This window comes from Mesoplodon bidens (genome assembly GCF_964165515.1).
Source record: "Mesoplodon bidens genome assembly, chromosome: 15".
Classification (NCBI taxonomy): Eukaryota; Metazoa; Chordata; class Mammalia; order Artiodactyla; family Ziphiidae; genus Mesoplodon; species Mesoplodon bidens.
The window spans coordinates 50,466,021-50,489,079 of NC_138171.1; the positions used below are offsets into that span (position 1 = coordinate 50,466,021).

Below are 23,059 nucleotides of genomic sequence, written 5' to 3' on the forward strand. Positions count from 1 at the left end.
TACCCTAAGGACGGTATTGTTGACAGTGGCAGATTGAAAGCCACATTTTATATTGGTTCCAATATTTAAATAGAAATCTGAATTGACTTTTATGTGAATTTATTCCTGAAAATCCATGCTGAAGGACATTGGAGTGTGGATCATCAAAAAGTTTTTAGCTTTTGTAAATAAAGTTGTAATCAACAATTGTAAAAAAAAAAAAAAAGCAAGGTAAAACAACCACAACAGCAAAACAAAACAAAACAAAAAGCTGGAAAAGGTCTTAGCTGTGTAGAGGTGAGGGGGCTTAGGTCCGGCCGGGGCTTAGGCGGGGGCAGGGCCTAGGCTCAGGACCAGAGCAGAGGTAAAAGGGGGGGTGGTGGGGGGGTAGTGCCTAAGCTCAGTGCCGCCAGAGAGGGCCTTGGAGTGCTGAGGATCAGGCCTCGGACCTCAGCAGGCCCCCTGGGGCCAGAGTGGGCAGGGGAAACCCTGGCCTATTTCCTTCTGACCCTCCTATCCCCCGAGTGTCTCTCTCCCTTCCTGCTGGCTGATCTCACCTTGGATGGGCCCCTCCCAAGCGGTGTGGGAACCCCTCCCCTCCCCCAGCTTCCCATTAGGGGCACTGGCCCTGTCTACGCTCTACTTTTCCTCCCCCTCCCTTCCTCCCACGCCCCTAGGGCCCAGCAGCAGGAAGGGGCCTCAGAGGGCAGAGGATCAGACCCTGGATCTCAGCAGGCTCCCTGGGCCCAAGTGGGCAGGGGAAACGCTGGCTGTGTTCCCTTCTGATCCTCCGATCCCCAGAGGGTCTCTCCCCATCCCCACTGATCCCCTCGCTGTGAGTGTGTCCCTCCAGGCATGGAAGCCCCTCCCCTCCCCAGCCACCCCTCAGGGGCACCTGTCCTGTCCAGCCTCCACTTCTCCTTCCCCCTCCCTCCCCCCATGTCCTACCCAGTCGCTTGGGGGTTCCTCCTGTCCCCTGAGGTGTCCAAGGTCCCCCACCAGCACCTGGTAGATGCCCTAGTGGTGAGGACACATGAACTCCATGTCCTCCTACTCTGCCATCTTGACTCCCCCCTGCTTTACTTTTATATAGAACACTTCATTCTTGTCACTACTGGTCACCAAATGTGTGGAGGATTTTCTCCACACCACACAATTCTGTAACACCAGCTAGGTGCCCTACAATTCAACTTAATTCTGACACTGTCTACCCAGAGATAGCATCAGCTTGCACAGGTTAAGGGCTCAGTCCTATAAAACTGCCCCCCATTACTTCAGACTGTCGCCTTGCTTCTGATCAGCCAGCTATAGATTGAAGGTTCCAATGACCCCCTTCTTGGGTTTGATTAATTTGCTCCAAGCTTCTAATCATGGCTCGGTGTTTCCGGTGACCCACTTCTCATCCAGGAGCCATCTAGGAGCCCACCCTGAGTCACCTCACTAGAACAAAAGACACTCTTATTATCCATGAAATTACAGGGGTTTCATGGGCTCTGTGCTAGGAACCTGGGGCAGAGACCAATATATATTTTTCCTTTATTTCGCAGTGGGTCTGCTACCACTCTTCTGGGCCCTTTCAAGAAGCTGATAGGTTAGCCACATGATATTTACTCCATGCTTTCTCATACAAAAGGAAAAAAGAATGGATTCTTATCAGAGGGAGTCTATCACACTGAGAGGATCTACCTATATTAGGCTAGGCTACATGCTGTAACAAAGAAACCCAAGATGTCATGATTGAAAATAATAGTTTATTCTTGCTTGGGATAGCTCCAGATTGGCGGGGAGATATATTGTGTGCATTCAGAGACTCAAGGAGATGGTGACTTTACATCTTTAACATATAGCCTTCAAGGTCATTCTAAGTGTTGATATCCTAGACTGTTGGCAGGAAGAAAGAGCATGGAGGAACATGCAAGGACAGTTTCATGTGCTGTACCCGAAAGTGATACCTATCATTGCTTCCTACTTCCCACTGACTGGAACTCAATCACATGACTGTACCTACTATGGACTGAATAGTGTCTCCCCCAGATTCATATGTTGAATACTGTCTTAGTCCATTCAGGCTGCTATAACAGAGTACCATTGGCTGAGTAGCTTATAAACAATAGAAATCTATTTCTAACAGTTCTGGTGGCTGGGAAGTCCAAAATCAAGGCTCTAGCAGATTTATTGTTTGTTGAGAGCCTGCTTCCTTGTTCACAGACCACCATCTTCTCATTGTATGCTCACATGGAAGAATGGGTGAGGGGTCTCTGGGGTCTCTTTTATAAAAACACTAATCCCATTCATGAGAGCATAGCCCTCATGACCTAATTATCTCCCAAAAGCCACTTCAAAATAACTGTTACAGGCTTGAGGACACAGGGGGGAAGGGGAAGCTGGGACAAAGTGAGAGAGTAGCAATGACATATATACACTACCAAATGTAAAATGGATGGCTAGTGGGAAGCTGTTGCATAGCACAGGGAGATCAGCTCGATGCTTTGTGACGACCTAAAGGGGTGAGAAAGGGAGGGTGAGAGAGAGGCTCAAGAGGGAGGGGATATGGGGATATATGTATACATATAGCTGATTCACTTTGTTGTTGTACAGCAGAAACTAACACAACATTGTAAAGCAATTATACTCCAATAAAGATTAAAAAAAATTTTTTAAATACTGTTACATTAGGGATTAATTTCAACATACAAATTTTGGGAATACACAAACATTCAGTCTGTAGCAAAGCACTAATGCCCTATGTGACTGTATTTGGAGACAGGGCCTATAAGGAGATAATAGGACTAAAGGAGGTAAAAGGATGAGGCCCTAATCCAATAGGGTTGGTGCCCTTACAAGAAGAGAAAAGACAGAGCTTCTTTCCTCTCCACCATGAGAGGACACAGCGAAAAGGCGGCTATCTGCAAGCCAGGAAGAGAGCCTTCACTAGGGACCAAATAGGTCAGTACCTTGACCTTGGACTTCCCAGCCTCTAGAACTATGAGAAAATACATTTTTTGTTGTTTAAACCACCCAGTCTGTAATATTTTGTTATGGTAGTCCAAACTGACTGGTAAAATACTCAACTAAAAATACAGAGGAGGCTGGGAAATATAATCCAGCTCTGAGTCCAAAAGTGGAGAATACTATGAATCCATGTAGCACAATAGATAAGTTCTGTATAGCAAGTTTCTGAATTGTATAAAAATTCATTTCTAAAATCCCAGCATCATCTGTAAAGATGTTTTAATCATTTTCTCATCAGTTTGATACAATTAGCTTCATTGTGGAGGGGTCTCCACACATTAAAAAGGAACATCAGGGACTGAAAACATTGAGAGGAGTGGTTTTTATCTATCTATAGTGTATGACCATCAACATGTAATGATCAATTAATAATGACAAAAACTATTATAGCTATTATTGCTAACATTTCTTGAGGGCTACTAGGCATGTGCTAGGCATGGATATATTGCAAATAATTTGTTCCTAATTGTAGTTAAAATGCTGAAGACTGTCATTCATTAGCTTTTGTATAAATTAGAGCATATTCAAATTATCCCTGTAATAACATTTTTTCACAGTCTTGTGTTCGAGGATAAGTGGGCAGTTAGATCTAGTGGTCCCAGTAGTTCAATGTAAATTTCTCTATGCCACCAGGAATTACCTGCAGCACATGAGGATAAACTTGCTGGTGTACTGTTAAGAGGAGTGATTACAAAGTAATTTAGTGTTCTACTTCAACATAAAATTGAGGAGTTGCTGCTGTTGGTAGTGGTGATATTGGCTATTGTTTTGGTCTAAATCTGTATTTTACCCATGGTATATCTGTTAAGAGTATAAGCTTTGGAATCAATTAAACTAGTTCAAATCCTGGCTCTAACATCTACACATCATGTTGCTTTGGATAAAGTTACTCAGCCTCCCTTTCTTCCATTATAAAATGTTGATAATAATAGTTCCTAACTCTTGGAATTTTCGTGAAGATTAAATGAGTTAATATTCATTCAGTGATTAGAATGGGGCATGGCACATAGTAAAGGGCCTAGTAGTACATGTCATATATTATTATCATTTCTACTGTTATTATTTCTAAAATATGCTATGTATGTGAATATTATCCATCAAGAATTTTCAGGTTGAGAAAAGTTGGAAAACATTGTTCTAGTCTCCAAATAGGAACCATGTTTGTTTAGTATAGTGGGTCTTATAAGAAAACTATTTTTAGATAACGATGATGGCTGTTTCTTTCCCTGTAGCATCTGTAATCAGTACAGCATCGTTGCAGACAAAGTCAGTGAGATTCCTGTCAACACTGGGGAGCTAGTATTCCTCATAGAATTCTTAAAGAAATCCAGCGATGTCACCATGTTCAAACTCAGGAGGCAACTTAGAGATGCAGCTGAACGGCTAGAGTTCCTGATGGACTATGCAGACTTGCCCCGTAAGTCCAATGTCATGTGTGTACATGCAACTGTTTGTATATATTTATATTTTTAAGGATAAGGAGCCAGGGGAAAGAGAGTTAGCAATTCTACCACTAAATATCAGTATCGGGAGAGCTACTTTTCAAGTGTGTCCATATAGTAGAGGCACTAATTCCACACCGGAATTTGAATCAAAGAGAATCTTATTGGGCTTCCCTGGTGGCGAAGTGGTTGGGAGTCCACCTGCTAATGCGGGGGACGCGGGTTCGTGCCCCAGTCCAGGAGGATCCCGCATGCTGCGGAGCGGCTGGGCCCGTGGGCCATGGCCGCTGAGCCTGTGTGTCTGGACCCTGTGCTCCACGACGAGAGAGGCCACAGCGGTGGGAGGCCCGCGTACCGCAAAAAAAAAAAAAAACAACCCAAAGAGAATCCTATTGTTAGACAAAAAGAAGAAATATCTAGGGACTTGACTGGTTCTTAGATGCCTGTCTTTGCATCTTGTGCCTGGTGTTCCTGGAAAAGTCACTTTCAAATGCAGAGTCCTTTTATAAGTGGGTAGGTTGAATTCATCTATAATCTAAATATAATCCCACCTTTGAGGAGGCCAGGGCACTTTCCTTCATGCTCCTGCATATATTAAAAGGAAAGAAATGATCAGGGCCCCTTCAAGGCTTATTGAGCCAAGTTAGGACTCAGTAAGGACCTAACTTTGTAAGGACCAGGTTCTGAAGGAAAAACTAATATGCCCTCTACAAGCCAAGTTTCAGAGCCTTTTTCCATCTGGAAATACCTGTGAATTACCTGGTGTTCGCAGTGTTTAGGGGGGATGGTTATGGAAGGTAGAGATAGGGACTGGGGGTGAAAAGTGGTCCACCGTAACCATCCACCTGCACATTCATGAGCTGTGCTCTTGACCATGTGAACACACACTGGACTCTCTCACTGTGGTCTCTGCCTCCTAAATTCCCAAGGGTACAGAGGGAACCCAGGGCATTTTAACTGACCAGAGCCATAAGATGGGTAGGGCATCTGGCATTGATATTATCACTGACCTTTAACCAAAAGGGAGACTGAAACTCAGATGAGGTGAAATAGTTTAAAGAATAGTACTGAACTTCAACCTAGGTTTCTACTCAGACCTAGCCTGGGAAGATAATGAAGCACAGTGGTTAGAACATAGGCTTTGGAGTTGGTTAGACTTAGACCTGGGTTTGAAATCTGCTCTGCTGTCTCTTACTGGTGTGACCTTGACCACTTGGCTTAACTTTGTTTCCCATCTGTAAAAACGAGGATGATAATACCGTCTACCTTCTAGCCTGGCCTGTAGAAAGTGTTCAATAAATGTTGGCTATCATTCATCAATAATGGGCCCATTCATTAATTGCCACCCCCATACTCACTTCTGTTGACCTCTTGTTCTGCTGAATTAATTCCCTGCGAGTTGACCTATGCTGAGCATTGTCCTAGAACAGACTGTGTGTGTTTTGCAGAAGAGGATATCAAACTGAACAGTACTCTGTTCCTCTGGCCAGACCAGATTGAAGATATCTTTGAAAACAGCCGAAACCTTCTCCTTAGCAAGAGGGATCAGGCAGAGATGGACCTCATTAAAAGGTACAGGGAAAGTCTGAGGTTGTTTTAGACATGATACCCAGCTTCATAACATGCCACATGTTCCTGGTTCTGTCTAGAGCCACCCCACCCAGCAGTGCGTGGGTGAAGTCGCAAGACAATTGGTGGGGAAGGAGTTTCCTTTTGTTTCCCATTGAAGTATGTTCTCTTTAAGCCTGCTTCACTGTAGTGACACTGGCCAATGCCTTCTCTCCCTGGCCTTGAACAATTGGAATTTAGTGGTGCAGAGAGAAAAACACAAAAATAGTAACATGTAATAATAGCCTCACAATAATAATAGCAAAATTGTCAGCCTTACATTGGAGACTACAGATATGTGAGATATCAAGATAGGATAATAAAGGCATGGTTGGAGGCTGAGAAATTGCCTGTTTTGCAGCTGGTCTCGTTCAGTGCTAATGTGCCTGTAATCATTTATTCATTGAGTATTTATTATGGATTTTTACTATGTGCTATGCTCTATTCTAGACACATAAGTGTGTTTGACTGCTAAATAATTTTGAAGTTAAGAGGAGTGAGGGGTGTCTCCTGAAGAAATAGGAACAAGTGTCATTTATGATGAGAGGAGAGTGCCAAGCTTCTTCTTCTTGGAGGGGCAACTCTAGCTTGACCCCATCAACTGGTCCCTGAGCTCTCAACCACAGAACTCAGCCGAGGAGCAGCTCTAGGGGATACCTGCAGCCCTGGGCTCAGCCCTCTCTTTGGTGAAGTCTTAAACTTGCTGTCCATCATTTTTGCATAAATCCTGAGAAAAACCTTTGAGGAGGGCTTAACAATATTCATTTATTCATTCATCTTCTGTGGAAACAATCCCATTCCCTCTCTAAGAGACTTGACCTTATTTTTCCAGCCCACAATAATTTTTTGGCTTCAATGCTTATTTTTCTCCACTTGCTGTCCCCACTCCCTCTCCCAATTTCTTTTCCACCTTTCCTCTGTCCACTCCATGCCTGGTTGGCTGATACCTGCAGTCTGTAGCCTCTGGCTCCCATGTCTGTTGGATCCAGACAGGGCCAGGCCAGTGGAGAGCACTCAGGAGGTTAGAGAGTGACTGCTGGGCTTCTTCCCCTCTCCCTCCCTGCTTGTTCCTGGGGCTCTGGCCAGTAGCTGCCTCCCTCCTGGACGACAATTCTTGCTCCTCCGTGGTTCCAGTTCTCATTGTCCCCTCAGCCCTAGGGATCATAATGGCTTCCCTCTGAGGCTAGTCTCTGGGTGCTTCACTCTCCCCTCTTTGTTCCTTTAACCCTACCCACATCTTACCTCTGTAAGTAGTTCCTTAATTAAAGTCTCTTTCTTGAACATCAGAGTGAATTCTATTTCCCGCCAGAATTCTGACCAATCCACCATTTTAAAATTCTTGCATTATTCTCCCATAGACTCCAGGTGGTCCCACGAATAGAACTCAATTTACTTAACTGAATTTCCTGAGTATCTACTATTTACTAATGACATACACTTATATATGTATATATTATGGACATGAGAGCACTTTAGAAACTGTAATGTGCTAAGCAATTATAAAAAATTTAAAACAGTACGAACTGTCAGTTATAAAATATGTTACAGGGATGTAATGCACAGCACAAGGAATAGAGTCAATATTTTATAATAACTTTGTATGGTGTGTAATCTATAAAAATATCAAATCACTGTGTTATACACCTGAGACCAATATATCAATAATATTGTTAGTCAACTATACATCAATAAAATTTTAAAAAAGAAATTTAAAACAATAATAATCATAATATTTTACAATAATCACTGACTTTGTATACTATTTCCCTCTGGGAAGAATTCAAGAGTGCTTTTATCAGAGATTTATCTTTGTGTGTGTGTCTGTGTTTGGAGCCTCAAGAAGAATCTTAACGATGTGAAAAGGCACCCAGCAGCACCTAATTGTGTAGATAACAGGAGAATCAGCTTTCCCCTCATTTTGTTCCACTCAGTGGTAGGTTCCACGGGCCTGGAAATGACCTGGAATATACATGACGGACATCTCAGGAATGTGAGCTGCTCTTTGCCATAAGAGTGCATCTTCTGGGAAGAAAGAAAGGTGCCTTAGGGGGAGTACCCAGATTGTGTTCTGGGATCCAGATAGAGCACAGTGCCTTGCAAATAGCAGGTGCTTACTCTTTTGATGAATGAATGAATGAGTGAATGAATGAGACTTTTTTCCAGTAAGGAAATTCTCTAATACCTACCAGAGTCTAAAATCAGAGATTATTACAAAACAAAACAAAACAAAAATCTGAGAAGAAGCAGGCTGTCTCTCATAGCACTTATGTTCTCTATCTCTGAATCCTTAAGACTTTGGTAAAAAACAATCAGGGGAAGGAGAGGGTGGCAGTGGCCACCTTGCCCAGTTTCCTCTTGGGCTCCTGTCTCCATTCCTCTTCTCTGAGGATACAGAGAACAAAAGGGGCATGGGAGATGGAAGATAAAGCAGATAAATACGGAAGCTCTATGAAGGAAAAGAACAGGGTAACAGAGCACACTGATTGCATTCAATGGGCAAGTCAGGGAAAGGCTCATGTAAATAAGACTTGAAGGATGAGAAGGATCCCATCAAGGGAAGATGTGGGGAGGGAGAGAGTAGAAGGGGGTCCTGTCCAGGCATCGAGCATAGCGTGAGCAATGGCTCCACCACGGGAATACCTTTGCCTAAGAAGGAGAGTAGCTATAAAAGGAGGCTGAAGAGTTAGAGGAGCACGTCCTTGAAGTCGTGGTAATGAGTCTGGGTTCCTTATTAAGTATGGTAGAAAGTCACTGATGGTTTTTAATCTGGGGACCAAAATGATCTAATTAATTTTTTCTTTTTGTGGTTTACTTGAATCAGAATTCAAAAATGTCTACAGCATTGCAATTGGTTGACATGTCTCTTAGATTTCTTTTTATCTGTAGGTCCCCCCTCCATCTCCTTTGTTTTTTTCCTTGTAATTTATTTACTGAAGAAACCAAGTCTTTTGTCCCCAGATCTAGACTTTCCTGATTGTACCTCTGTGGTGTCATTTAATATGTTCCTCTGTCCTCTGTATTTCCTATAAAATTTTAATAACTGATTTAAATCCTGTTACTAATCTTTGTCCCTGATCTCCTGTGCTAATAGGTAGCAAAGAAAATTTAAGTTTGTCTGTGGGCAAGAGTACTGCATGCAAATATGAGGAAAAAGAAAACGGAGTCAGCCATATTAATATCAGATAGAGTCAAAGTCAAGGCAAAAACGTTAGTGATTCAAACATGGTTACTTAGGTGGGTAAAATAATGTTAAAGCAGTCATCAACCCTTTTATATCAAATAATCAATCAATTAAAAATAAATGAAGTGAAACTTGAATAAGGAGATAATGGAAGTAAATAATTAAGAACCTTAATTTGTTGGATATGTAACAAACCTTCTACTCTACAATGGAAAAAACTATTCTTAAATGTCCTTAGGGGACTTCCCTGGTGGCGCAGTGGTTAAGAATCTGCCTGCCAATGCAGGAACACGGGTTCGATCCCTGTTCCGGGGATATCCCACATGCTGTGGAACAACTAAGCCCGTGCACCATAGCTACTGAGCCTGCGCTCTAGAGCCCACAAGCTGCAACTACTGAGCCCGCGTGCCACAACTACTGAAGCCCGCATGCCTAGAACCCGTGCTTTGCAACAAGAGAAGCCACTGCAATGAGAAGCCTGCACACTGCAACGAAGAGTAGCCCCTGCTTGCCGCAGCTAGAGAAAGCCCGCATGCGGCAACGAAGACTCAACACAGCCAAAAATAAATAAATAAATAAATTTATTTTTAAAAATGTCCTTAGAACATTTACAAAACTGACCATATTTTAGGAACCTGTCCCCAAGAAAAAATATTTAAAGAAGCAGAAATGATATTGGCCATACTCTGTTATAATAGTGTGTATTAGTTATCTATTTCTGCATGACAAATCATTCCGAAAAATAGCAACTTAAAACAACAAACATTCATTATCTCACAGTTTCTGTGGGTCAGAAATCTAGGTGCAGCTTAGAGTATACCTCTGGCTCAAGGTCTCTTACGAAGTTGCAGTCAGAATGTCAGCCAAGGCTGCAGTCTCATCTTAGGGCTCAACTGGGTGAGGATCTACATCCAGGCTCACACACATGATTGTTAGTAGGATTCAGCTCCTCATAAGCTGTTGGCCAGAAACTTCCCTCTATTCCTTGCTATATGGACCTCGCCATAGGGTAGCTCGTAACATGGCAGCTGGCTTCCTTCAGAGAGAGAGAGGGAGAGAGACAGAGAGAAAGTCACAGTCTTTTTGTAACCTAATCTTGGGAGTAACATCCCATCACTTTTGCCATATTCTTTGTTAGAAGTGAGTTACTAGGTCTAGCCCAACTCCAAAGGAGACAGCTACAGAAGGATATGAAGTACCAGGGGGTGTGGCTCTTTGGGGACCTTACCAGAGGCTGCTTACCACACAGTGCAATTAGAAATAAAACCCAAATCAAACCATTGAAAATTAACTCTCTTAAATTACTTTTAAGAAAAAAAAGAAAATCAAAACTGCCATAACAGAATTAAGTGTTCTTAAGATAATAGCCAAATTTATGGTATGTTACTATAGCTGTTCTGAATGGCAAATCCCCTTATTCATTCAATGGGTATTGATTGTTTTATGCCAGACACTCTTCTAAGTGCTGGAGATACAAAAAGGCATTAAGGAGATTAAAACTGCATTGATAGAGTTTAAATTCTGGTGAATGAGACTAAACATTTTTATAGTGATTATTATGTACCAGGCTTAATTCTGAGCATTTTGTATATGTTAGCTTATTAAATACTAATGTAGGTACTTTATCCATCCCTGTTTTCTTTAGCTGAGGCATACAGAGGTTAAAGGACTTGACCAAGGTCACATAGCTACTGTGTTGCAATCTTGAACCTAACCTATCCAGCTCTAGAACCTGACTTAACACTGTGTTAATCTACCTCGTTAGGAAAAGGGAGAAGTAAATTTGAGAACTGCTTTGTTGATAATATGGATGAAGTAGATAAATCTCTGGAAAAGTCTTCCCAGATCACTCTAGCTAAAGTAGCCCTTCATTTGCATCCACTAGGCACTCTGCCCTGTTCTATTTTCTTCAGAACATTTATCACTATCAGAAATATTTCACTTTTATCTATGTATGGATTTATCCATCCATCCATCTGTCCATCCATTCATCCATTCATTCATCCATTCATATATATTTACTGTCTGGGTTTCCCCAAACTAAAATACAAGCTCCATGAGGGTAGGGAGCTTCATAGTGTACTTCACAAATATATTCCTGATGCCTAGAGCAGTTCTTGATATTAGGCACTTAATAATAAATACCTAATGGATAAATGAATAATATGTATATACATAAATTTTATACATGTATATATTATATAGCATATGTATTATATATTTTTGATATATATTTACCTATATGAGAAACATCTGGAAATATTCAACCACGATAGGTTCAAAGCAGCTGTCTCTGGGAGGTGGGATTACAAATTATATATAATAACATATATTTATAAGTTTTACATATATTGTATAAGAAGATCAAATTCTCCCCAGGCTTGAATTGGGTGAGCAATGCTGATAAATGGAAAGTCCAAGTGTGATTGGGCTGTCTTTACTTTCAGATGCTCAGAATTTGAGGCAAAACTTGAGGGCTACAATAAGGAACTGGAAGGTTTTAGGAAACATGAAGTGATGGCTACAGAAGGAATGAAGAGCAATGTTGAAAAGCTTAATGAGCTTTCAAAGAATCTAGATCAAGCACTGGTGGAATTTGAGGTTTGGGGTCTTGGGATGGGGACTTATGACTGTACTGCTCTGTTGGTTCTGGCCCTTGGTTTGTGTTTTCCTAACATCACCTGTCAGGTGGATAGTATTAGTTGATTGACCAGTTCTTTCATTGGTGCTTTCGACTACCTTTTTCTTTTTTTTTCTTATTTTTTTATTTTATTTTATTTTTTTTATTAGTTTCTGCTTTATAACAAAGTGAATCAGTCATACATATACATCTGTTCCCACATCCCTTCCCTCATGCATCTCCCTCCCTCCCACCCTCCCCATCCCACCCCTCCAGGCGGTCACAAAGCACCAGCTGATCTCCCTGTGCTCTGCGGCTGCTTCCCACTATCTATCTACCTTACGTTTGGTAGTGTATATATGTCCATGCCTCTCTTTCGCTTTGTCACAGCTTACCCTTCCCCCTCCCCATATCCTCAAGTCCATTCTCAAGTAGGTCTGTGTCTTTATTCCCGTTTTACCCCTAGGTTCTTCATGACATTTTTTTTTAATTCCATATATATGTGTTAGCATACGGTATTTGTCTTTCTCTTTCTGACTTACTTCACTCTGTATGACAGACTCTAGGTCTATCCACCTCATTACAAATAGCTCAGTTTCGTTTCTTTTTATGGCTGAGTAATATTCCACTGTATATATGTGCCACATCTTCTTTATCCATTCATCCGATGATGGACACTTAGGTTGTTTCCATCTCCGGGCTATTGTGAATAGAGCTGCAAAAAAATATGGAACGCTTCACGAATTTGCGTGTCATCCTTGCGCAGGGGCCATGCTAATCTTCTCTGTATCGTTCCAATTTTAGTATATGTGCTGCCGAAGCGAGCACTCGACTACCTTTTTCCACACCCCTACATTATACCAGCTTTTTTGTTAGTCACTGAGTACACAAAGAAGAATTATAATGAAATAATTGCTTATGTGTATTGAGCATGTATTATGTGCACAATGTGCAAAGGACTTCATATGTAATATATCACTTAATATCCATAATAAACCTTTGTGGTAGGTACTGTATCTTCATTTATCCCTATTTAAAATGGGAGAACTAAGTCTTGGAGAAGCTAAATAACTTGCCCTGAAGTTCACTAGTAAGTTCTTTAATCATTAAAGTTCTTACCTTTGAGGCAATTCAGCACAAGAAGGCAACATTGTGTTAACAGTTTCATATGTACTTTAACTAAAGTACATATGAAAATTGGGAAAATGGGGATATGGATATGATACAGTTGGAGGCAAGGTGATGGAGCAAGTGGCAAATTATCGTAAAGTTTCCCCCAGCTAGATCTCAGCTTCCATGGCCCTCAGAGGTAGCACAGGGACATTCTTGCTTGAGTTCATGCCTTATTTTTCTGTCTTACTCTCCAGATGAACACGCATCTTCCTCAGCTTGGTTTTCAAAGCACTGGGGCACTTGCCATGGTGGCTTCTAGGGTTCAGGAGAACCACGTACCCAATAAACAGCATCCCCTTTTGCCCTGCAGTTGATCAATAAGGAGGAGGAGCTGTTGGAAAAGGAGAAGAGTACCTTCCCTCTTCTACAAAGTGTGATGACCAACAAAGTGCCTTACGAGCAGCTGTGCATGACAGCCTACGAGTTTAGCATCAAGTCGGAGGAATGGATGAATGGTATACAGCATTTTCACTTTGCTGGGTCAGGATGGCGATGGGGTAGCAGATTCAACCCAGCCAGTTCTGAAATAAGATTGGGACCTCAGATTCTGGCTGGACTTTTTATCATATTCTCATACTCTGGATTAAGGCAACCATAGTTAAATTTTTCTGATGTGATAATGATGGAAGGTGGGGATCAAAGCGCCAGATCTATTGCCAGGGTAAAATAGAATAGGCAGCCACCCACAGCCATGGGTTGGGTAGTGACTCAGAGAGGCAGGTGGTGGGAGAATAAGATGGCAGTTCCCCTATTACACGGATGCAAGAAAGGCCAGAGTGCCATAGGTATCTGTAAACTACCTCTTTTACTATAGATCCTGGACATTAGAGAGAGATTGAGGTGGTAGAGTCAACAGGACTTAATGATTGATCTGATATGGAGCAGGGAGCAGTGAGGGAGAGGAAAGCACCTAGGGTGAATTCCAGGTTATTAGCTCAGGCAGTCTGGTGGATAATGCCATCACTGAATAAAAGAAATGACAGATTTGTTGGGAAAAAAACATCAGGTTCAATACACTGAGTTAGGTGTCTGCAAACATCCAAATGGGAATATTAATCAGCAGTTCAGTATATCGGTCTGGATTGAAGTTATAGTGGGGGTGGGATTTATATTAGGGAATAATTGATATGTAAGAGTACAATTAAAAACCATCAATGACATCACCTGGATAGAGTATTTAGGAGCAGAGGACAAAATCTGAGACCTCCGGGGTCGAGCCTTTAGCTTATGTCCAGTGCTTCCATATTTTTAAAAATTAATTTATTTATTTTTGGCTGCATTGGGTCTTCGTTGTTCCGCATGGGCTTTTCTCTAGTTGCGGCGAGCAGGGGCTACTCTTTGTTGCGGTGCATGGGCTTCTTATTGCGGTGGCTTCTCTTGTTGCGGAGCACGGGCTCTCAGCACGCGGGCTTCAGTAGTTGTGGCACACAGGCTCAGTAGTTGTGGCTCGCAGGCTCTAGAGTGCAGGCTCAGCAGTTATGGTGCACAGGCTTAGTTGTTCCACAGCATGTGGAATCTCCCCGGATCCGGGCTCAAACCCATGTCCCCTGCATTTGCAGGTGGATTCTTAAGTACTGCACCACGAAGGAAGTCCAGTGCTTTGATATTATAAGAACAACTGTGATGAACATCTTTGTTGCCAATTTTCAGTATACAATAATGATCATTTTCTTAGGATAAATTACCAAAAGTGAAATGGCTAGATCAAAGGGATGCAATAAAAATTATTAGGATTTTGGAAAATGCTTTTGTTATTGGTGTTGCCTTCCAGAAAAGTTACATGTTTTAATTTATTATTCTTCTAGCAGTATTTGAGGGCCCATTCCTCATACCCTCAACAAACTTGGGAAGTAATAGCTTTAAGAACTATTTTTGCTCATTTGATGTTTAAAGTGGTATTTTCTTTTTCACAACTTTTAAGTATGCTTTTTCATTATTAAAAAGCATTCTTGGGACTTCCCTGGCGGTCCAGTGGTTAAGAGTCTGCACTTCCCCTGCAGGGGGCGGGGCACGGGTTCCATCCCTGGCTGGAGAACTAAGATCCTGCATGCCGTGCAGCCAAAAAAAAAAAATTGGTCAGATGAATTCCTTACTTTATAAAAGGCTATTCATTTGCTCTCCCACTTTTTCTCTATTACTAAACCACCTTATTTAAATAATTTTCCGTTTTGAATAATTTTTTTTTTTTGCTGTACGCGGGCCTCTCACTGTTGTGGCTTCTCCCATTGCGGAGCACAGGCTCCGGACACGCAGGCTCAGCAGCCATGGCTCACGGGCCCAGCCGCTCCGCGGCATGTGGGATCTTCCCGGACCGGGGCACGAACCCGTGTCCCCTGCATCGGCAGGCAGACTCTCAACAACTGCGCCACCAGGAAAGCCCCAAGATAATCTATTTTTAAATAATTTCAAACGTACATAAAAGCTGTCAGAACTGTACAGTTAACTCCTGTGTCCCTATTCATCCACATTCCCCAGTTGTTAATATTTCACAGCATTTGTGAAGCACCTTTTGATACTTCTATAATAGCATCTATAACTTATACTAACAATTGATTCCCTAACTACTCTTGCATTGTATGCCAGGCAATATGTTAGCCACTTTACTTATATCATGTCGTTTTTACAGTCACCCTCCAAGATATCCAGTATTACCCCTGTGTCACAGGTGAGTCTGCTGAGGCTTAGAAAAGTTCAGTCAGTATCCCCAAGGCTTCACTGGCTAAGTAGAGGTTTCAGACCCAACTCTAAAGCCTGTGCTTGTTCCAATATCCATACCGTCGACACAATTCTAAATTCAGGGAATTAAAGGTACATGTGACTAACACTACTTGGTGATCTGACCTTTCCCTCACCCCATCTTTTCTATTTCAGGACCCCTCTTTTTACTGAATGCTGAGGAAATCACAGAGAAAATAGGGAATATGTGGAGGACGATATACAAATTGACCAAGACCTTAGCTGACGTGCCTGCATCCAGGCGCTTAGCAGAGAATGTGAAAATAAAGATTGATAAATTCAAGCAGCACATCCCTATCCTCAGCATTTCCTGCAACCCAGGAGTGAAAGACCCGCACTGGCAGCAGGCCCCTGTCACTGCCCACCCCCAGCCAGCCCAGCCCAGCCCAGCCCAGCCCAGCCCAGCCCTGGTCCTGGTAGCCCTTTGGAAGGCAGAAACCATTAATGGGTCAAGCTTCTTCTTTCTAAAAGGAGAATCTACTTGAGGCCAAGGGAGTAGTAAAGGGGGTGATAGCCTTTTGAAGGAAGGGAATAACTTCCTGCCTCTCCACATAAACAGGCCGATCCTTTTCTTTGGGGACCCCATTGTTGGTGGTTGAGTATTGTTCCAGCCAGTGACCACAAAGCCTCTCCTAATCTGCTTTCCTAAGCAAATGGCTGTTCGGCATCCTAAAAGGTGATTAGGGTGTTGAATTACAATGGGAGGGGCCTGGTTTTGTTCCTTAACCTAGGCTACACAAAAGAGAAAGTCACATTTATCCCTGGAGTCTCCTAACAATGCCAGATGATTCCTACTTCAGCTTCCTCAACCAGCAGGCTATGTTCAGAAGTAACTTTGCACTCTTTTTTCAGCCCTTTGAGTCTATAAATGAGAATAATAAATATTCTCCCTGAAAATGATGGGATTTTTATAAGCAACCAAATGTGAGGGTGATAAATGTAGTATGATACTAAACAGAAGAAAGAAAACTCACTGTTTCTAAAATAACGGTCACATTCAAGAGCTAGCAATGGCCTTGAAACATCTACCAGGGAATTGCTCTGTGTGGAGGTGAAGAAAAGACTGGCTCTCCATAGGCAAATTGCTCTCTGACAGGGCCTGAAATTCTCTCTCCGGGAACCATGCACAAGACTGAGAACATTGTCTCTAGAAGGACTCAGTCTGAGAGCATAACCATTAGGAGTATTTTGATCTCCCTGGGACAACAGAGATCTTGGTACATGAGAGATTCAAGATTTTTCTGTAGAGAGGAGCTGCTATCAATTTCCCAGAAAGCCTTGAAATTTGCTTAAAGACTTAAGCAAAGATGTAAAGAAGTCAGAGCAAAGGTCATCTGGTAGACTTTGGGTCTTGAGCTGCCCCAGCAGAGGGATCTGCACAGCGGCAGCTGCCCTCACTTGGTACTCATAGGGTGCCTCTCCCTGCGGATCTAGCCTGACTAGAGCTTTGACCATTTAGAGAGTTAGGTAGACAGGTGCCCTCCAGCAGTGCTAGGTCTCTCCATGAGATGACATTATAGAAAGTGCCCTCATCAATGGCATTTAAACAGTGCTCTAGGGGTGCTCAGAAAGCCATCCCCTCCATCTGGTGCTCCCCCTGTGATGACAGTATTCTCACACATGGGCACTTTAAAAATCCCAAGCATTCCTAGACATTAATAATTCTCATTTATAGGAGAATTAGTTGGACAGATTGGGGGAAAAAAATTCCTGGAATTAAAATAATAATAACAATAATAGCTAAAGTGTATTGAGTACCAACTTTGTACTGGGTACTGTTATATACTTTATGTGGATTCTCTCATTTCATCCTCCCAACAGCCCTTTGAAGTAGGGACAATAAATTGTCACGTGGCCAGTGAGGGGTGGGGAAGAGAATTGGAATCTAGGTGTTTATGACTCAGCCTTGATGTGTGAAAAGGGGGCAAGAAATATCAGGTCAGAGAGAGGGAGTGGACAGTAGGGGGCCGTGAGCTATAGATAAGAATGGAATGTGCTATATTCCACTTACTATAGGCAAGAGGTAAGGTGGCTCCTGAGTAAAGAGCACCTACAGTGGAATCTCAATGGGCTAAACAGTTGAAGATAAGCTCAGAAAGGACAAAGGCCACAAGGTACCCTCAGGGTTGCCCCCACTCAGAGCCCATTTCTGCCTGTACTGTAGGTCACACAACAAGCCCACCCAGTGACAGCCCCAGGCTTGGGGAAGCATTCTCAGTTCTAATGCCTAACTCAGGAGATCCTTGTGCCCAGATTTGGCTCTGGCAGGGGGGCTCTGTAGGCTAAACCACCTGTAGCTCTCAAGACTACAAAATGGATCTTCTGGGGTCATGAGGTGGTTGTGTTGAGATTTCTGACCATTTCCCAGAACTTAAGCAGGAAAGGCTAGTCTCTGTATTTGAGACATAGACTTTATTGCTACTGTGGTGTAAAACAAGATGGAACAAGGTAACACTGTACTGATATGTACCAAAGCTGGCCTCTAGGACACTGCTGCCCAGTGGAAATATACTATGAACATATGTATAATTTTCAAGTTTCTAGTAGCCACATTTTTTAAAGTATAAGCAAGGTGAAATAAACTGTATGAATAGATTTAACCAAACATATCTAAATCACTATCAGTTCAATAAGTAATCAATATAAAAATGTTAATGTGATCTTTTACATTACAGTTTTCATACTAAGTCTTTGAAATATGGTGTGCTTTTACCTACAGCACATTTTGATATGGACTAGTTGCATTTCAAGTTCTCAATAGCTACAAGGGGTTAGTGGCTACATATTGGACAGCATAACTTCAGTTTCTTAGAATTAGACCAGATGCCTGTTAATCTCTATAATTAACAAAAGCAATTTTAAAAATAAAACTACAGATCTCTGAGTCCTTCCATAGGCCAAGTATTTACTATGTCAGTGCTTTACACAGTTATGTCATTTAATCCTAGAGATAGTGTGTTTTTCTAAGCCATACTTGCAGGTATTAGAGAATAAATGAGAGCCCTGGGCCACCAGGAATAATTGTGCAGTTTATGCTCTAGGGAATGCTATTTTTGTGCACTACAGTGGGAATTGTACTTTCTACAGTTATGCAGTATATAATCTGCACAATTATACATAGAAGACCTGCAGGAAACACTAGCATATGATGGATGAGAGCTTTGGAGTCAGAATCAGATACAAGTCCCAGTTCTGCAATGGCTGTTATGGTCTATTAGCTAGATGATCATAAACTTAATTTCTTTGTCTCAGTTTCCTTGTATGTCAAATGGGAGTAATAATATACCAGTACCTTCCTCACCATGTTGGGAGAATGAAATAAGTACATAAAGCTCTTAAAACCAGCCTACCTCGTAATAAGCCCTCAATAAATGTTAATTACTTTTATTATTTCCATTACCTCAGTGGTCCTCCAGGTGACCTCAGAACCCAGATTGGAATCTGTTTGAATTAGCTGGTTCACTCATGCTTTCATTCCACAAGTGCTTATTGATGCCTACTGCATATCGGGCCCCAGGGACACAGGGCTGAATAAGACAGAACATGATGTGACTTTCATGTCTCCTCCTGCTCTTTAGTCCTGCTGGAGCTGGACAGAGACAAAACTGGGCAGTAGGTGAGGTTTTTTACAGAGCCTCATTCCTGTTAACCCCTGTGCTCTTCTTGAGCACACATAACCCTCGTACTGCCCACATCTCTCAGTCCCTGAGAAAAATGTTCAAAGCCATCAGAGACTTCATCAAAGAACTTTCACAGGGATATTTTCACTTAAAAGATAAGGTTGGGGTAATATTTACACCAAAGGAATGGGCACAGGTGCTAACATTTCCAACAAGTTAGCACACTGGGTTGGAAAGGAAGATTTGGGTGGGGGAGTCCTTCCTCCTTCCCAATATCCTTGGATCACAGGATTTCGGAATCCGCCTGTCCCATTTACTCATGACTTCCTCCTTTCATTCAGCAAATGCTTACAGCAGCTTCTGTCATGGATCAGGTTTTGCAGTCAGCCCTGGGAGCACAAAAACAAACCAGACCTGGTTGTGAGCCTGTAAGGTGCCCACAAGTTTTCATTATGCCAATTCCTGGTGGGAGAACAACCCCCAGCAAACCAGACGCAATGCAGGGTGGGCCCGAGGCCACCGCCCAAAACCTTAGACCTGCGCTGTCCAATTCAGTAGCCACTAGCTACACGTAGCTATTTAAATATAAATTAAGTAAAATTAAATAAAATTTGAAAATCAGTTCCTCAGTCACACTAGCCACCTTTCCAGTGTTCAACAGCTGAATTAAGTAAAATTAAATAAAATTTGAAAATCAGTTCCTCAGTCACACTAGCCACCTTTCCAGTGCTCAACAGCTGAATGTGACTGGTGGCTCCTGCACAAGACAGCACAGATATAGAACATTTCAGTCATCACAGAAGGTCTACTGGACAACACTACCTTGGACAATACACACTTGTTTTTCTCTTTGCAGATTAGTGAGATTGTCGGCTATGAAATAAAGCCCACTGAAATGACTTTCCTCTCAAATATGCTGGAATTTGGATTTGGCAAATTCGTTGAAAAGTAAGTCTTCTCCCTTCAGAAAGTGTTTTCGTCAAAGTATCTATAAATTTTCACAGTTGTATGACTGAATGGCCTCATAGCAGGCTGCTTTTCTCATTCTGGTTTAGGGTAACCTCTACTTCAGCTGACTAGCTGCTGGTGAAGCTTTCATTTCCAGCTGCAGAGTTGATGTCAGATTATGACTAGAAAATTGAGTCAGAGATTTTATTTCAAAAAGATTTTTTTTTAAATAGTTCTCTGAACCTGAGCTGCAAGCCCAGCTCTCAGTGACATTGGGCAAAACCATTTCACCTTTCTGGGCCTCAGTTTCTTCCTCTTTAAACAAACAACAGCAACAAACAGGAGTGGCTCTCTGAGCTCTAAAATTTCATGAAATATGGTCAAATGAGAGATCTCTTCACTTGCTTTCTTTCCTTCTCCAAATGCCCCTGGAGTTCATATGTGAGAATTTGAACTATTTGATCTACTGTTTTTAGGACCAGAGATTCAGGACCCTGTTTGCTTTTCCACACTTCCTTCAGGGTCATGCATAGGGAGATGTATTGCTAAGACTAGAGACCCTGTTAGGCAACTGGGTTTGGTTCTCACTCAACACGTGAGGTTCTCAGACTGTGATCCCAGACCAGAGGCATCAGCATCACCTGAGAACTTGTTAGAAATGCACATTCTCAGGCCCTACCCCAATCTGCTGAATCAGAAATTCGGGGAATTGAAAGCTGAAATCTGGGTTTAAACAAATCCTCCATATCAGCGCTGTTCAGTGCAGGAGCCACTAGCCACATGTGGCTACTTAGCCTTTGAAATGTAGCTATTCTGAACTTGATGTGCTGAATGTGTAAACTATAGGCTGGATTTCAAAGACTTATTAAGGAGGGAGAAAAAGCAAAATATCTAATTATTTTAAATATTGATTGTATGTTGAAATGATAATATTTTGGATTTATCGAGTTAAATAAAATAGTTTCTTTTTACTTGTGTTAAATTGGCTCCCAGAAACTTTGAAATGACATATGTGGCTCAGGTTATATTTCGAACAGACAGCACTGCTCTAGGTGATGGTGATGCCTGCTAGAGTTTGAAAGCCCTTCCTTTATACTGGGGCAAAGCAAGCACCTAATCTAAGGTCCTTCCAGGCCCCCAAATCTGTCTGCCACCTGAATACTCTGATGACCCCCAATACCACCACTACTGTCCCTCTTTAAGGAGCAGATCTACAGACACAGGCTTTTATTTTATTTTTTAAAATTTTTATTGGAGTATAGCTGATTTACAATGTTGTGTTACTTTCTGCTGTACAGCAAAGTGAATCAGTTATACATCTACATGTATCCATACTTTTTTAGATTCTGCATAGGCCATTACAGAATATTGAGTAGAGTTCCTGTGCTATACAGTAGGTCCTTATTAGTTATCTATCTTATATATAGTAGTGTGTATATGTCAATCCCAATCTCCCAATTTATCCCTCCTCCCCTTCCCCCTCTGGTAGCCATAAGGTTGTTTTCTACATCTGTGACTCTATTTCTGTTTTCTTAATAAGTTCATTTGTACCATTTTTAAAAATTCCACATATAAGTGATATCATACAAGACACATGCATTTTTACCAGGTTTATGCTATTTTATTAAAGGGCCTCAATTTCCCCAATAAGATGTTCCCAAGAAATACCAACTCTAGAACACTTATGCTGCACTGAGCATTTTATATGAATTAACCAACTTATCCATCACAACACCCTAATATTCTAGCAATTTTATTCACATTTTACAGATGAGGAAATAATTTGATTAGAGAGATTAAGCAAATATCCAGAGGTCACAAGAACCAAGACCCAAGCCCAGGCTAGCTAACTTCAGAGCATTAACCATTACCCTTTACTGCCTGAAAAGATAAACCCATCAAAGGAGACAGAGACTGAGCATATACACAGCACACTGCCATGCTTCATGCCAGTGTGCTCAGCTGTGACAGATCTAGTGGTGTTTCCTTGGCCAAGTTGTTTACCTCTATGTGCCCGGTCTCCTTATCTGTAAAATGGAAATAATAATAGTAGCTAGGTGATTGGAGTTATTGTGAGGATTATGAGATAAGGCATGTAAGCTGAACTGATTTAACGTCTAAGTTCTCAGCTACTACCTGTTAGTGAAGTGTGATGTTCCTTGTATCCCACTATCCCATAGTTAAGGCAGTTTTATCACAGCCCACAGTTAGTGAGCATCTTGAGGACATTTGGATAAGGTCAACTCGATATACTTCATGGACTCCCAACCTCATTAATTCCTCACCTGTGCAATTATTTGCATAATTATAAGTCATAAGGCACATTACAAGCATTTTATCTTATTTACTTATACCAACAATGCTTCATATGAGCAGATGGGGACTGAAAGCCTGTCAAGTGACTTGGTCATGGCCACACCGCCAGCCTATTTGTCTCATACTCATCTGGATTGGCACCTGCCTTTATTATTCTCTATATGCACGCTCATTTTGGTTGTCTCCCAAGAAGGCCACATTTAGAATGAAGACCATGCTGCTGAGGTGTTGATCAGTCATTGTCTGGCATTATCCGTGCCTCTTCTACCTCCCTACATGAGGCTAGATGAGGGTTTTCAGCTCTATTTAGTTGAGCTGTTTGGCTGACCACAGGTGAGCAATATTCTTTTGCTCCTCTGACAAAGAGAGGGGAGAAGGCACATAGTAGGGGAGGAAGAAACACCAGATTAGGAGTCAGAGGAAC

At 41.9% G+C, this 23,059-nt stretch overlaps 1 protein-coding gene across 1 annotated transcript in view; it reads left to right on the plus strand.

Moving 5' to 3' along the window:
• DNAH3 (dynein axonemal heavy chain 3) overlaps positions 1 to 23,059 on the plus strand; it is a 192,218-nt gene that overhangs the window by 44,558 nt on the left and 124,601 nt on the right. The window contains 6 exon segments of the mRNA XM_081255161.1: positions 4,224 to 4,408; positions 5,882 to 6,005; positions 11,670 to 11,823; positions 13,326 to 13,470; positions 15,887 to 16,098; positions 20,228 to 20,319. Of these exon segments, the coding sequence (XP_081111287.1) occupies positions 4,224 to 4,408; positions 5,882 to 6,005; positions 11,670 to 11,823; positions 13,326 to 13,470; positions 15,887 to 16,098; positions 20,228 to 20,319 (912 nt within the window).